The following is a 17136-nucleotide window of genomic DNA, read 5'->3' on the forward strand; positions in this document are numbered from 1 at the left end:
CAATATGCCCATTGTTATCTATCTCAATGCTGATACTAGTGCTTGGTAAAGTCATGCGAGGGATTACAGCGGCTTACAGCTAGGGGTGTTAATAAAACTGTTGAGGTTTAATGGTCCAAAGTATTTATTGGATTGGACCTGAGTCCATCTATAATAATAGTTATATTAGACTGGTTGTGTTGAACCAATATCTGATCCATTGATTGAAGATAAGAGTAAGGGTGTCAATTGGCTGGGTTTGGGATGGACCCAATCTGAATTAAAATCCATTTGAACTGGTTAGATCCTCCACTAAGACATTGAATTGAACTAGCCCCATTGGACCTGGTCCATCTGTAATGGGCTCATATTAGAGCAGATCGGGTTGGACCAATATCCAATCAATTTTGAGGCACGTTTTTGGGATGGTTTAGTTTAGACTCTACAGGCCAGCCCCAGGAAATGGACCTAAGTTGCCTAGTCCAGCACTATTAATTGTTTCTTGTTTTCCACTTAAAGATAGAACACCATCTTCATATTATGTAATAAGTTGAAACTTGGCACAAAGTGCTGTGCTGAGTCATCAATTACAGAACTTTGTACTAGTTTGTGTCTTAAAAATGCCCATTCTATGACTATGACTGAGGTTCCGCCCACCTGCAGTCCCCTGCACTACATTGTCATGGTCGCTAAGGCCCGTGGAGCTTCGACTTGGAGGGCTCATCTTATGTCTCTATTCAGTGTGATGCAGCACAGCAGGAATTATTATGTCATATGGGCTTTTGAGATAAATGGGCTTTAACTATCCTGTCTACCACTGATTTGGTGGTCTGGAATCTGGTTCTGAATATTTTAGAATTGATGGTTTTAGTGTGTTCACCTCATCACTCTCTTTTAAGGCCAACATGGAAAAAGAAAGCCATTAATCCTTTTGTTAATATACATCTTAGAAAGAAAAGCTAGAAGTTAATGGGTGGCTTTATTAAGGAAAGTGACATAGATACAAGATGGGATTTTTAAAGTTGATATGGACTAAAGCAAATGGATTAGTTGGTCAAAGTTAAAGGGTTTCTAATTAATGGAATATTTAGGAATCGGATTAGCCACATCATCCCACGATACAGTCATTAGAGAGGGGTTAGGAGCTTTGCAGCCAAAAGTTAATTCACATACTAATATAATAGCAAGTAAACCTGTGCAGTGTTTGGGGTTGGATAGTAATTTGGTCAAATTTGGGTTGAAAATTTTGGGTTTTGACATCAGTTTGATTCAAGGCCAAGATCCATGTTTAGGATTGGTCTTGGGTTGGCCCTTAACCCCCACCCCCACCCATCCAAATTCTACCCATGTTTCATTAGGAATAGTCAAAGAGGTGTTCAAAGATATTTACAAGGAAATATAATGGGGGAGCAGAAATGTTAGGAAACATGTGAGAGATTTGTGAATAATTTTCTTTGAGAAGAGTGATGATAGATTTTAATAGTAAAATTTACGACGGTTTTCATGAAGACACATGTTTGTACCTTGGGATTTATCAGATTTTATGATGGGAAATTAAGATGCTTAATTTAAAAGCTTTTTTTTTCATTTTAGTAAATTCTCCCTTTTTTTTTAATTTCTCACATGTGTGGAGAAGGAGAAAAGAGGAGGCTCTGTGTGAGGCTTGTAGTGAGTGACCTTTCACCTCCCCTATCCACCATAAATATGACTTTTATTGTGATTTGTGACTTGTATTTTTAATAATTTAATTTAAAATTAAATAGCCACATGTGTGAGGAATGAGAGGAGATATGTGTGAGCATTGAGGTAAGACTGTGAGAGGACTCTTGGGCAGCTCCTCTATAATATACATTATAGGGATATAGATAAGCAGAAGGAAAATGTCCTTGGGCAGCTTGTCTCTTAAAGACTTAGGTGATGTTTGGCATCGATGATGATTTCTCAGAAATTGGCACCACTTAGAGTCAATATCAGAATTTGAAAAATCAGTAATTTTTTTCTTGTTTGATTGGCTGATTATGCCGATTTTGGCAAATCAGTCAAAAATCGATTATTGAAAGCAGCCTTTTTAAGGATCACCTTTTCTAGTGATTTCCTGATTATTAACTGAATAATAACTCTAATACAAAATTAACATGGCACTGAATAATAATTCTAATACAAAAATAATTGGCCCTTGAAAACCAGTACCAAATAGACTCAAAGCCGATTTCTCAAAAACCATCTTACATGGCATGAATGATACCAAACAACAATTTTTTATGCTTTTTCAAAATTCACTGATTCCAAAAATCACCGATTTCTGGATAATTGACAAAGAAAAACCATCATTGATGCCAAACATCACCTTAAACAACTGAAAGAAATGGGACCTCTGTAGGAACTCTTCTGCTTCACGTAGACCGCAACTATTATCTATACTTCTCACTACAACTAAGTCAGGAAGAACGCCTATGACTCCCCTTCTCTGTTCGGGGTTATTATCCACATCAAGGACGCGTTAACATGAACCTCACACATCCATTTCTATTAAAAGAAGATGCGATCTGGATCAGTGCTTCAACACCTAGAGACTGTCTCACCATGTCAATAGTAGTATTACTTAGTTGTTCAAACAAAATGATCAATGTGCAGACTTAAAATCATTAGCATGTCAACAGGGGCAAGCAAGGAGGCTAGAGGTCCGTTTGGTTCACAGTTGGAATTGTAATTGGAATTGCAATTCCTTGGAATTAGAACCGGAATTATCTATTCTCATAATTTGTTTGGTTCAAACAGAAATTGGAATGAGGATTAGAATCAGTTGGAATGGGATTTCATTCCCAAGGGAGGGGGAGGAAATTGTCATTCCCATAAATGAAAGAATGTCATTCCAGCAGGAATGGGAATGGGATTCTGATTCTGTTCAACCAAACTGATGGAATTGAAATGGGCCACTCCAATTCCAATTCTAGACTCCTATTCTTGCAAATCAAATAGGCCCTAAGTAACCAATTCCTTATGGTTGGAACAAGGCATTGGAGTCTGTACCTACCCAGTATTATTTAGGGCTTGTTCATTTTCTTTTAACTCTTATCTTTTAATTTCAAGAGGAAAATGGTTGTTCATTTCTTCTTATCTCTTACTTCTTAATGTGCAATCATACAACTTTTTATTTTCCAATGGTAACCCCAAAAAGACAAACAAAAACTCTCATATATGGGGTCAAAATGCAGAGAATATTGTTCTGAACTCTGAATTCCGAAAATTATCAAATATCCATTTTGACCCCATATATGAGAGTTTTTGTTTGTCTTTTTGGGGGTATCATTGGAAAATAAAAAGTTGTATGATTGCACATTAAGAAATAAGAGATAAGAGGAAATGAACAACCATTTTCCTCTTGAAGTTAAAAGATTCCTCTTCAAAGATAAGAATTTAGAGGAAATGAGCAAGCCCTAAATAATACTGGGTAGGTGATCTTCTAAAAAGCATCGTTAACCCTGACACCCTGTCCCCATTTGGAAAAAAGAAGAACCAAAGTAATTTAATTTATTCTAAACAAATTTCTTTGTAAGCTAATCCATATTTCAGGCCTACAGAGCTATTCATCTAACCAAAAGCTTAGTTGATTTGCTTTTCTAAACACTTTTAATGTCTTGGAGTAGGTTTTCCTAACATGTTAAATGGGATGGAATCTTTCAAATATTGGATGAGTTCAAGCATGTGCCCTAAGACATTTCCTTGCCTATTTATAAAGGAGAAAGACACTTTTAAACCTGCATAAGCTTCTAATATATCTTTACACAGAAAAAAAAAATCTTTTGCATCTCCAGATGAGAATCAGCAAGCGTCTTAACTAGAGACAAACATTCACTTTCAATGATGACCTGGTCAGAGAACTCCTTAGCAGTTGAGACATGGACCTGTCAGAGAATAAAAACCTATTTAGGGACCTCAGTTAACAGTTTAAGCTTTTTAGGTTAAGTGATTCTTTGATAATCAGTTTGACCCAAGTGATCTAGTGTTCCATCCTCGTCACCCTTATTATAATTAATTAAATTTCAGCAGGTATAGATGGGTTTATGATTGTCCAAGCTTGAAGACCAATAGGCTATTAGGCTTCCCCATAAAAGGGGTGTATTATATAATAAAAACTCCTAACAAGGCATAATAACATAAGCCCATTAGAGCCTCCCTTGTTGAAAAAGATCACGAGCCCAAAACTTCTTGATTGATGGTGCTGATGCTGTTTCTCGAGAGACACCATGCCACCTGTTTGTCACCAGTGGGTTTTTTCGATTCCTCTCTGGCATGAGATCCGCCTCAACCCCAACAAAATTCTTAGTATAGATAACCATAGCACCCATAGAATTGATAGAAATATCTGCAATGGTATTCTGCATTTGAGCCATTCCCACCTCCTGTTCCATACCTTCCAATCCCTCAAACCAAATCTGAAGACGAAATGGCTATAAGAAACCTCCCCCGACACTACTGGCGTTGGCATTAGGAGCATTCCTTGGTGCTATGAATGAACAGAAAGAAAAATCATCAGTATCATAGAAAAGAATTTAATATAGCCCATAAGGATCTTACAAACTAGAAATGACAAAGCAAAAATATTCTCCACTGTCTGTGCAAAAGATTTTTCTATTCAAAACCAGATTGTCGAGACTGGCAATCCGCTTCTTCCTCAATAGATCAAACATTGTTGACACATTTATATCATTGTTGACACTAACAAATTCCACCACTGAAAAAAAAAAAAGCTACAGATTCTATAGCTTGTAAGAACTTATGATCAAGATTACCAACTTTGAGTTGTCAAGAGTTTTAAATAACTTGGGACGTCCCTCATACAAAGAAACTTCTTTATTTGTTCTATTGTAGTTGGGAGAATGAAATTCACTGTTTCCAATTCCAATCAAAACAACAATATTTAAAATTGGAAAGGAAGCAATGCTTCTGCTATTTCTTATCAACGTTGCAGACAAATTCATTCAAAATTACAGTGGGAACAATAGAGTGGTGGCTTAATTTCTACAATACCATCACCAAAGCAACAAGCATTGAAGCTGGGAGATGAAATTAACTCTTCAGGACGAGCATTTTCAGTCGGCCTCGAACGTTTTCGCCCAAGGAAACGTTGATATTTTAAGCAGAGAAGTTACGAAATCTGCTGGGGTTACTCCGTTGCAGGACGACTTAACAGAGGTTACTAGAATGCTGGCAATATCAAGCAAAGCTTCTGCATCCGCCACTTGTTCGCTAGGATTCCGAACTGAATTCCCAAGGAAAAATCAACACATTAAAGAGTTTAATTAGACAAAAAGATGCAAAGGATAGGATGTCAATGGGCAGAGAAATCAATTTCAACTGCAAAAGACCATTTTCGATCAGAGCAACATTTTCTGCAGGAAAAGAAAATAAACAACGTCGTTCCTCCTTTGCAGCTCAAAATCTTGTGAAGATAATGTGCTTTTATATGCCAGTACAAAATTTTGGAATATGGTTCTTTCATTCGGTGGCATTCAGAGAAGAACCTCATGAAATACTGTTACATAACAAGTTGAGAAGTTGTAATTAAAATACCTAGCTGATGCATGATTTCGACTCTGATTGATAAACGTCTTAAATTTATCGGAATCCACTCGAGAAATGTTGTCTCTTTCATCTGCAATGTATTATAAAAGTAGACATTAAGCAAATCTCAAACCTGCGACCGAGCGAAGAACTCTACAAGACCCCCTGCTGACCAGAGTCGTTCATCTGGGCTCCTACGTTCTCTATCTTATTCCCACTCGCCTGTTCGCGTTTGATCCTGCGAAGCTCTCCCATATCGTCTGTGATACTCCCACAACTTGCCGGTTCGCGTTCCACTGCTTTCACAATTCTGAACATAGTTTCTAATACTCAATGAAGCACGAAAGAAGAAAGAGAAGAACAATAGAGAAACTGAAATCAAGTAAAGGTAGAGATATCCGAACTCCTCAATAGAAACCCCAATGAAACACAAAACCTGTAGAACTAAAAAGAGTAAGAACCCATGACTGAGAATGCCTAACACTGAAAGAAAGAGACAGAAAAGGGGCAGAGACAAGACAACAAACGAAACCTTCCAGTTAGAGGTTCTGTTTATCATCTATTCGCCATTAGAAAGCGTATACTGTAACTGTATTACGATTGCTCTATTCTCCTTGCCGGGAAAAGAGTGAACAGTGAAGCATTAATTCCCTCAAGCTATAGTGACCAAGACATCTCAATGGGGGCGAGCTACCGAATCTCAGTTCTCAGAGAAAAGAAGATGGCTACCAAATAATGATTCTAATGTTCGAGACGTCAAGGGAGTGATTGATCAAAATAACCGTCTTCTGATCAATCGTTCTGGTTCGTTATTTACTTGTATTTTGGCAGTTCACAGTTGCCACCTTGTAAGTGGGCTTGCCAAATATCTTGGTCCTGGGCCTAGATGCAAACTTGTAGCACTGAAAGCCCAACAAGAACATTCTAGTGGTGGGCCGATTGGGCCCATTTCCAATGGACGTATCATTTATGTAAGCTTTGGCATTGTTTGACGCCAAGCCTCATGCAATTGCAAATTCCTGAACGTTGGATCTGGATCTCCTACAATGTTTTCCTGCACTTCCATTTAATTTCTGAATTCTGACACATGTCAACAAGCAAATGTTTCTTAGATGGCGCATGAGCCCAGAGCCGTAACAATGATGGATTGATGGCCACTCTAGTTAACATGGGCCTGGGGATTCTGGGGCAGAAATGATTTGGGCTGGGCTTTGGGCTTCTGGGCCTCTGGGGCGGTCCAAGCCATTTTAACATAAATCGATTGATGGATTGGACGGCTGAAATCTTTTTAACCTTCATATAAAGGTACATGTAATGAAGTTCAGTTAGTATGCAGCTGCCACTCTGCACGTTCAAGATGTTGCCAAATGGAGGCTATCACATGCAATAACACGTGATAGTCCTCCCCGTATGGCCGAATGGAATGGAAAGTGGAAACAAGATGAGAGCGCTTTCAAATTTCAACTCAAATGCCAAGCGGAGTGGAAACAAGAGACGTCAGAATTCAAAACCCGTGTCCAGGTTCAGGTGGGTAGCTTAGCTGTCAGCCGATAGTGAGGAGGAATCGACGTTCGACAGCCAGATCGGAAATCAGACTTCTGGACCCGTTTTTTTTAATTTTTGAAATTTGAGAAGGCGGGTGCTACTGCTGGTGCTGGGTAGGTGCATTGCACTGCCACGTTTCTCGGTTTTTAAAATTTCTAGTATCCTCACCTCATCATCATCACCTATGTTCAACAACGTTAAAATAAATCCCCACTATCCTCCCCTAATTACGAACAGCCACCTTCACATTTGCATCCACATACATTTTCGTAATTTTTCTCTACAATAAGGAGGTGGTTGTCTTTTTCTGGTAGCGGGGTCCAGCCAAATTTGGCGGATTCTTCGCTAAATTGGCCTCCGCTACCAGGGTTTCCCACTTTTAAATACGGCGAGAACCTGCTAAACCACCTCACTTCAGTGATTCAGTCGCCGAAGGATCAATTCGCATATTGTAAGAAGGATCTCGCGATTCAAGGCGATTTAGGGTTTTGTACAGGTTGAGCGTCCCGCAAAAAGATGAAGGCATCTCTCAAATTTCGAGAGGATCAAAAGCCCCTTTTCAGGGCGAAGGTCCCTCTTAGTGTATTGGGGCTTCCTTTCCAATCCAGTATCTCGGCCGGCGACTCCAAGGAGCTCTGCTTGAACCTTGGTACTTTGTTTGAACGGGGGCCCTCCTTCAGGATCGCTTATCGCCCCAACGATTCATGGAACCCCTTCAGTATCGTCGTCAAGACCGGAATTGGAAGCTTCGGTTCTCCTATTTCTGCCCCCATGACAATGAGCGCCGAGTTTAATCTGCTTGGCCATGGTAATCCGAGTTTCTACATCCAGTTCAAGCCTCGGATCGGCGACTTCTCAATCAAGAAATCCACTAGTTCGCACATCTCTCTGTCGTCACAGCCTTCGGTTTTCGGCTCAAAAATCAAGCCAAACGGGATGAATGTCGACTCCGAAGTGGAAGACTCGGGTTTGGGCGGGGAGGTACCGATCGCGAACGGCACTTACAGGCCTGAAAATGGCGTCTTTTTTCACAAGAAGATAAATGGTTTGTTACCGGAAACTCATGCCACCAATGCGATCGACGGTCTGTTTTCGGGATTAGAGTTTAGCGCAAGCACCGTCCTGCCGGTGAGAAATCGAGCACTGCTGAAATTCCGGTGGGGCCTCAAGTTCCCGCCGGAGCTCAGGGCTGCATTCATCGAGGACGGGATCGCAAGCTTTACAGATCGGATTTCACTGCGCAAGTTTCCGTTCCTAGCTATGAAAAAAATCTCTATCGAACACGTGGCGGAAGATGATCGAAAGAATGCGACGAAGTGGGGTCCGGGTTCTCTCTTCCAGGCAAATGCTGATGTGACCGAATCGTGCTTCACTATAAAGCGTCAGCTCGAGGTGATGCAGGCAGAGAATCGCTCGTTAAGAAAGGCAATCGAAGACCTGCTATCGGAAGTCGGTGCCGGGAAGCAAGCCCCGGGTACTAGAATCCAGGAATCATTGAAGTACAGAGAGACGGAGAGGAGTGGGAGCGGGAAATCCTCGGGCGATAGAAATGAGCGACGGAAAGGGGAGAGAAAGATACCGGAATTTGGTGGTGGGTTCGTCACCGGCGATAAAGGGTTGGATGGGGATATCAATGCAGAATTGAAGAATATGGGTGGTGCAATCTGAGATCAGCGGCGGAGCAAGCATTCTCCACCATTACTATATAAGTAGGTTTCGTAAGCTAGATATACACAGTTATATAAATGGACTGTAATATGGTATAAGTTGCATTAGCTTGTGCGCATTGTGGATTGAAGAAATCAAATTTGTTATTCTTTTCTGGTAAAAAATGTTTTAAACTAGTAAAATATAAGATGTTTTATATTTGTTTACATGTATTTTCTAAAGTCTAAATTGTTGGCTTGGCTCCTCCCAAATTATTCAAATAGGAAATCAAGAGAGAGGCAGAGATCCAACATGTTAATAGTGCTCAAAAGATATTTGGAAAATAATTTCAGTTTCAGGGGAAAATTTTCAATTTCCGGTTCATTTGCCGTCTTCGTATTTACAATTTGAAAATAAAATTCTAAATGCAGAGTTTTAATTAGGGTTTAAACCTTTAGAGGTTATATTTCTCTTCTGAATCTGATTGTAAAAACTTTTGTTATTTGGGGTGGCTCGGTATTCATCGCTGGGATGGTCGATGTATTTGCTGGTCGGGTGGCAACTAGGATAGACCGGTCCATCAAAACTACTCTTCTGTCACATCAATCATCATCATCATCATCAAAACTCAACTAGTGTAGAGTAAAAAAAAAATCAAATTTTCTTAACCCGCCACAAATATCTTTTGCTTTCGTCCACTCTGGAGTCTGGAACTCGTCTCTCACACTCCCTCTGCTTTGTTTCGTCTCCCTCACCTCTGCTGCAATCAACCGCCGAACATTTTCAGCCCATAGAATATTTCCGCTGCCGCTCATTCCTCTCCCCTAAGATCACTTTCAAATTGTTGCTTGTTCCTCTCACCGAAGACCACTCTCAAGTCTCAACCTGTTCCTTTGCAACCACTAATTCACTTCCACAAACAGACTCTTCAGTCTTCAAGGATGATACGAGTTTGGGATTGAGGAAAAAAGTGTAGGAGATCCAGACCCCACTGCAAAACGGCATGTCCGCATCTCTATTTTGTCAAGTATGATGCTTGGGAGATTTTGGCATGGATGCCTATTGCCCAAGTAAAATTTGAACTTGGACTTAGTAGTCTCAGTTCTACCAAGCCTCTCCTTAGGTTGTAGCTTGCAGGTTGGTGGTGTTAAAACCTTTCTTAACGCAACACTAACCAAGAAACTTGCTTGGATAGGGAGTATTCTCTGCATAGTATGTCCTGCTAGGAGAAAAGGAGGTTGGGATCCTTTTCTTTGTCTCAATGTCTTCCCACTTAGCGAGGGAGTGGCGTACATCACACAAGTTCTGATCTCCATTTCTATCGTGTGAGCAAGTGATACAGAGTTTAATCTTCTCTGTCTACATCATTCCCTCCTCCTCTTCTTATTCTTTTTTCTCTTTCTCACCATTACTATTCACTGTTTGGTCGGAACCGATATGGTCCACTCCGGCCGCTTCAATGGACTAATCAACCATCCTTCTTTCTGCCTATTATCATGTCGCCAATCATTCTGTTCCGTGTCGGGCTCGAGGGCTATTGCAGTCTGCAGACATTCACTGCTGCATCTATGGAAGAGCAACTAATCCATTTCAGTTTTGACTTTGACTTTAGAGGCAAAACACCCATCCCCATTGAAAGAAACTCCATGTCCAACCACTTTTTTTAATTTGCTTACAAGTTGAATCAATGCATCGAATGAATGCATGGTATTCTGCGGGGATTTGGGATCCTTTGTCTCCCCATATTGACATTTTATTCTTCATGTTTCATTTCAATCAAGTGGAAAAATTATATCAACAGAATAATCGCTGAATCATTGGAAGTTGAGCTTAGATTTTCGACTCTTTAAATTAGGTTGACGTGCATGATAGAGAAAAATAGAGGAAAAGTTGAAGGGAAAGATCGAAGAGTATTTGCGGGGAATAGAAAAAAAAAAAAAAAAAGCGGAAGAGGGAATGAGGCAGAAGGGGAATTATCCAAATGTGAATTCGAATTTGATCCCCATTAAGGGAGATCCACATTAGATTCATTTATAATTGTATTAATTGTTAAATATGAATTCAACCCTACCCAATCATATATGCTCATATACATTGAAAATTTACAGTAGAGTTGATTTGAATATTGTATTTTTTTCCCCGTTTTCATAGCTTCAAGTTTCATATAAATAATTTTGTTCATAAAAATATAATATTAAAGTAATTTTTGTTCACTTTTATTTATATCATTTTTATTTTATTTATTTATACAATTCAATATCCCTACCATTATGGTTCCAATCTGGATCTACTATCCGATCCTATGGAATCCATTTGCAGAATTTGCAGCATGTGAATAACAAAGCAAGTCGTTTGTGCCCTGGTTAATGATCACAGGAAACCTGGTTGTGGCCAAATCACTTTAGCTAATATGGTATATGGTACATGCAGTAATTTTTGTTGTCTTACAAGGAGTGGGATCTGCTCAACAAAAATTGGAGATCAATTCAGCCCCCCACAAGATTGCCACCCACAACGTCCCACAGTACATTCCCGCCATGTATGGGAACATCTCCCGATGATAACATCAGAAATGATGATGTCATCATTGGTTAATATTCCCAATATATGGCAGGGATATGCTGTGAGACGTTGTAGGGGGCAATATCATCTATGCCCTACTCTGGATCTGCTACCCACCAAAACTCTATTTATACCTACTCACAAAACATCACACATAATAACATACATGCACAGGAAATGTTATGAGATGTATAGTGTTCCAACACAATTTATTTTGTTGGCACAAAGCCCCGTGTTTAGATCTTTTGCAGTAAAGTGCGGCTGAAGGCTGAAGCATCTTGAGGATGGAGTGAGTGTTGGTATAAGAGCGTAGATGGAGAGTCGTTTGTTTGTAGTGTGAAGAAATCAAAGAGTTGAACAAATTCAGGGCCTATTTGATACGTGGGAACAGGGGTCTGGAATTGGAATCAGAATGGGCTATTCTGATTCTAACTGTTTGATTGGGTGGAATTGGAATCCCATTCTTATTTCTGCTGGAATGATATTCCCATATTTGAGGGAATGGTCATTCTCTGCCCCTCGGAATGAAATCCCATTCTTATTCCTGTTGTAATGGTATTTCCCTATTTGAGGGAATGATCATTCTCTGCCCCTCTCTTGGGAATGAAATCCCATTCCTGCTGACTCTCATTTCTATTTCCATTCCTGTCTGAACCAAATACACTATGGGAATGGACCAATCCAATTCCAATTCCAAAGGATTTCGATTCTGATTCAGACTGCAAAACAAACGGGGCCTCATTATTTACTAGCATTTTTCTTAATGTGGTTATTAACTTGTTATTACTGTTTTTATAACAAACCACCTTCATATTGAAAAAAAAAAAAAAAAAAACTCCAGGCATGGATGTGTGTAAATATTCCAATATTAAGAGCTCTCTGAAATCAAGGAAAGCAATGCCATATTCGGATAAGCTTTTGTATTTATTCTTTTCACTTTCAAAAACAAAATCAGGCAATTAATAACATTGATAGGAAAAAAAATCAGGCAATTAATTTTTTTAATGGTTGGTAGTGAAAACAGTGATGGTTTTCCAAAGCACGAGTATAAAACAGAAGTCGTATAAAACACATTAAAAAACAGTGTACCAAAAAATAAAAACACATACTACATTTTACCCAGTAAAATAAACAAAGCAAACGCAAAACCCCATATTAAAAGTAAAAACCTAATTGATTAAAGGTCAGTTGAAGTTAAAACCCACAAGGGTATTTGGGGGTGGGTAGTCGCACTCGCACATATGCGTGGAAAGCAATTGCAACTGCTGAAGAACTGTGAAATACATTGCAAAACAAACCTACGTCTGTCCTAGAAGGAATGAATTGATAGAAAACGATTCAAATCTGAAAAATCGACCTCTTGTCATCCACACAAGATTTGAAAATTAAAACGACTGTTGCAGAGATCTACGCTGTGTTTGGAACCGTGGGCTGCCATCGTCACTTCAGCATTTAGCCCATCATGCTGATCTGTACATATAGAGACTTGCAAAAGCAGGCCTCCATTTCTGTAAGCGCCTACCATTGGTGGAAGCTTCATGATGAGGGTAAATTTGGCCCTCCAGTGAAATTGTGACATGTGGCACCTCGTGACAACTACGCAAATACCCAGGCAAACAACTTACCAAGTTGGTGTCCCACCCGGGCAACGGTCTGGCTGGCCTGGCGCGACCTGCACGCGGCCTACAGGCGGCCTGCACGCGGCCTGGCGCGGCCAGTGCGGCCTGCGCGTGACCTGGCCGGATCAGCCTGGCACATGATCCAACCTGGCTGACCTAGCAACCTATAAGACGCCCACCGAGAACCATTAACGTCATACCCCGTGAGCTCGGTAGCTCACCAAGGAGCTCGCTAAGGAGCTCGGTAGCTCACCAAAGAGCTCGCCAAGGAGCTAGGCAGCTCTCCAAGGAGCTCGCCACCAAGGAGCCAGGCAGCTCGGCATAGCTCCCCCGGGCTTCTCGCCACTTGTCGGGTAGCTCGGTACAGAAGAGTAGTTTGGCGTATCGAAGGAAGATCTCCTGCCTGACAACCTGGCCCAGACACCGACCCGCCGACTGACATAAGCGCCGACCTAGCAACCTAGCCCGGACACAGGCGCCGACTGACATAAGCACCGACCTAGCAACCTAGCCCGGACACAAGCGCCGACCTGATTACCTGGCCCAGACACCGACCCGCCGACTGACACCGGCGCCGACCTGGCAACCTGGCCCAGACACCGACCCGCCGACTGACACAGGCGCCGACCTGACAACCTGGCCCAGACGGCGACCTGGCCGCCTGACACAAGCGCCAGCCTAACAACCTCGAGGAGTTCATCACCGTACCCTGGTTCTGACGGGATATGACGAGTCTTACCGTTTGAAGGCTTTTCACCCACCTAACCCGCGAGGACACCACTATATAAGGACTCCGACCCAAAGCCAAGGGGGTGAAAAAGGCTTTTCACCCACCGTACCCTGCTCTCTAGCTCTCTCATTTCTCTCCAAGCTCTCTGTAATCAGAATGCTAACTTAGGCATCGGAGAGTCCCCGCCGAGAAAATACCCCCGGGTCCTCTGATTCAGTTCTCGCAGGTCCCTCAGCTCCTGCCGCCTACAAAGGAGAGGAAATCACCTCACACGGAGGGTAGTCAGGTTGCGCTGCACCAGAGAGCTCCACCATCCTCTGAGTTGCAAGCCACCTAGGAGCAAGTCAAGTGACGAGTCCACCAGGCAGTTCGCCACCAGGGAATTCGCCACCAGGCAGTTAACCACCAGGCAGTTAACCACCAGGTAGTTCGCCACCAGGCAGTTCGCCACCAGGCAGTTCGCCACCAGGGAGTTTGCCACCAGGCAGTTCGCCACCAAGCAATTCTCCCCCAGGCAGTTCGTCACCAAGTAGCTCTCCACCAAGGAGCTCGCCAACAGGCAGTTCGCCACCAGGGAGCTCGCCAACAGGCAGTTCGCCACCAGGGAGCTCGCCACCAAGTAGCTCGCCAACAGGCAGTTCGCCACCAGGGAGCTCGCCACCAGGCAGTTCACCACCAAGCAGTTCGTCACCAAGTAGCTCTCCACTAGGGAGTTCGCCACCAAGTAGTTCGTCACCAACTAGCTCTCCACCAGGTAGTTCTCCACCAAGGAGTTCGCCACCAAGTTGCTCATCACCAAGGCACGTCACCACCGGGTCAAATAACGAGGTACTTAGCCAAAAAAAAAAATTTATACATCACAAAAAATTGGTGCGTGACCAAAAACGGTTATATCACTTCACTTTAAATTTTCTCCCAATGGGTAGGTGTTTATTCACTGTTTGATGTGGTGCCTAATGGTGTCTAATTGTCAATAAACAGTTTCGTTATTGCTTTTCTCCGTTTTGCAAACAAATCAAACACAAAAGTTCAGTGAATAAACAATAGCTATACCAAATACATACCTAATTGCAGAAGAGTTAACTTGCCACACAACTAAGGCATTACTATCATTATCATAATAGTAACAGATTGGAGGCTGTACTTCCATTCACTCCAAGTGGAAGTGGTTGCCATTCAAATATGATCAACAACCAACCAGTGTGTTAGTAAGGTCTCCTGCTGGTCATAGAGACTTGGGATTGACTTCCGTCTACACCTGGGTTGGGGGATGCTAGGATGGGCTACCCCCGTTGTGTAGAATTCGATTTTTATTAGGGCAAGTTGGTGCTTGCACCGTTCGTGCAGTTCCTTGCAATACTGCATTAGAAATATTTTCCATTAAATAAATCACATAAGTACGGAGATATTCCTAACGTAAGGATGTAAAGGCTGTCAGAACGACCTTCGAGTGATTTTTGAACACTTCAGTGTTCTAAATGGGCACCAATTTGATTTGATATTTTGTCTTTTTCACCAAACAAAAGTGTATTCAAAATTCATTAGGGCATGAGTTGTTCTACAACCCCACTCGCAGGCAATGTTTTCTGTGACTGCTTGAAGTAAAAAGGTGGTGTAGTAATAGTTTTCCACTTGACATGTTGGACATGCCAAATCCAGAGCCAATTGTATATTGGGCTTATCAATCTGGATATCCGATCTTATTCTTTGGATCCACACTTAATATGTTTAGTTGACTCAAAAAATGGGCTTGGATTTGCTACCCACAATTTATTCTCATATCTCTACCGACAGGACATTACAATTGTTTATTGGGAATATGTCTCTTTTTACTCATAGGAGATGTTCCCAATACATAGTCGTGGTGTTCGATGGACAGAGATGTAGGAACATTTTGTGGGTAATGGATCGGGAGTGTCAAAAAAAATAGTTCTGCGTGAAATTATCGAATGGGAATTTGAGCATATACTTGTATCTAAATCCATCCATATGATTATGTAGGGAAATTTAGAGTTAAATCCATCTCAGGCTGCTTATTAGGTGATACATGCATAGGTGGCAAGGCCCAGGATGATGCCATGTGGCATCGGCGGGATGCAATCCTAGCTGTCCACTGCTAACCACTTCCAACTGCTCCGAGGGAAGGTCAAGTATAAATAGGGGTGCCCTTTCTAGGTAAAGCATCTTGTTCACTCTTGCTCTCTTACTTATTAGCTCTCGAGTGACCTCTAAGCCCTCGTATCTGGCCTCGTCCGACCCTTCCCATAAGTTTGACTAACTTGACCGTCGAAGTCTCCACCCCTGAGATAACACCCGAGGCCTGTGATGCATACTCTCTTACTCTCAAATTAGACACATCAACATCGACTAAGGAAATAGATTTACCTTGTAGCCCTCAGCCCCATCTTTAGCATCAACATTTGTGTTTGGGTTTTATTTACTAACACCTTCACCCATGATTTACCACCCCTTAGTTTTAATTAATTCCCTCACCAGTTACTATTCTAACTGCATAAGTTGGAACTATTCAAGAGAAAGAGGGAGAGTGAATGGCAACGAGTGGGGAACCTTGTCCTCGATTTCTCGGCCCAAGGTAACCATCTAAAGTTATATCTAATCCTAGGATATTTCTTTACCAAAAACAATCTCAGGATATTTACTAAAATACAAAATTTAGAAACATCTTAGAAATGGGAATTTAGGAGTATTTTAAAAATAGGATTATGACAAGATATTAGGATTTTGAGAATTTGGGAAAATTCAAGGATATTTTAGAAATTTATATTAAAACTAGGTTCGAGATGGATTCATGTTTTCTAAAAAAACAAGATGATTCATGAAATTTTATGCAAACCCCATTCCTATCCCATCTCCAATTTGGAGCTAAGATATTTTCTTGCCCCTGTTTAGGATCACAGAAAACTCGCCCATTTGAGATAGGATCCCAATTTTAAGGGAAAAATTATCGAGAGAGAGAGAGAAGTGAATTTTAAGGGAAGAGGTTTGCGAGTATGCTAAGTAGAGAAGTGAATTACACGGAACGAAATGCAAAAACTCAAGAATGGGCTTTCACCATTTTTGCTTGCAGGAAGCCAGCAACTACAAGGGTGAACAAATAAGTAGAGATCTGTGATCAATATTTATTAATGTTGGGGGAGATATGTTCGGTGGTTCGGTGGAGGAAGGATATAAATAGTGTTCCTACCCTTATTTGATATTTTTTTAAAAAAAGTTAGCATATTCTAGAAATTATGTTAAAAAGATTATTTTTAATGATATTAGGGTCCAAAAGTTTCCTTTACCTGATAGAATCCCTTTAATAAACCCCTATTGAATGTTGATGAGTAATTTTAAAATTAGAAAAATTTAGAAACTAATAAATATTAAGCAGACACATATAATATTTATTATATATAGTATTTTGTATTATATAAATTCTATCATACAATTTTTATGTAATATAAAATATTATTTATTTTATAAAATAAA

The 17136-nt window shown here is 41.0% G+C and overlaps 1 protein-coding gene across 1 annotated transcript; it reads left to right on the forward strand.

The window, feature by feature from the left end:
* Nucleotides 1–7434: 7434 nt before the first annotated feature.
* On the forward strand, nt 7435–8963 carry LOC104597767 (uncharacterized). The gene has a single exon (XM_010259491.2). It carries the CDS (start codon nt 7606–7608, stop codon nt 8755–8757), a length of 1152 nt encoding a protein of 383 aa, XP_010257793.1. The 5' UTR covers nt 7435–7605; the 3' UTR covers nt 8758–8963.
* Nucleotides 8964–17136: the final 8173 nt, after the last annotated feature.

Source organism: Nelumbo nucifera, chromosome 7 (genome assembly GCF_055504915.1).
Source record: "Nelumbo nucifera cultivar China Antique chromosome 7, China Antique-T2T, whole genome shotgun sequence".
NCBI lineage: Eukaryota > Viridiplantae > Streptophyta > Magnoliopsida > Proteales > Nelumbonaceae > Nelumbo > Nelumbo nucifera.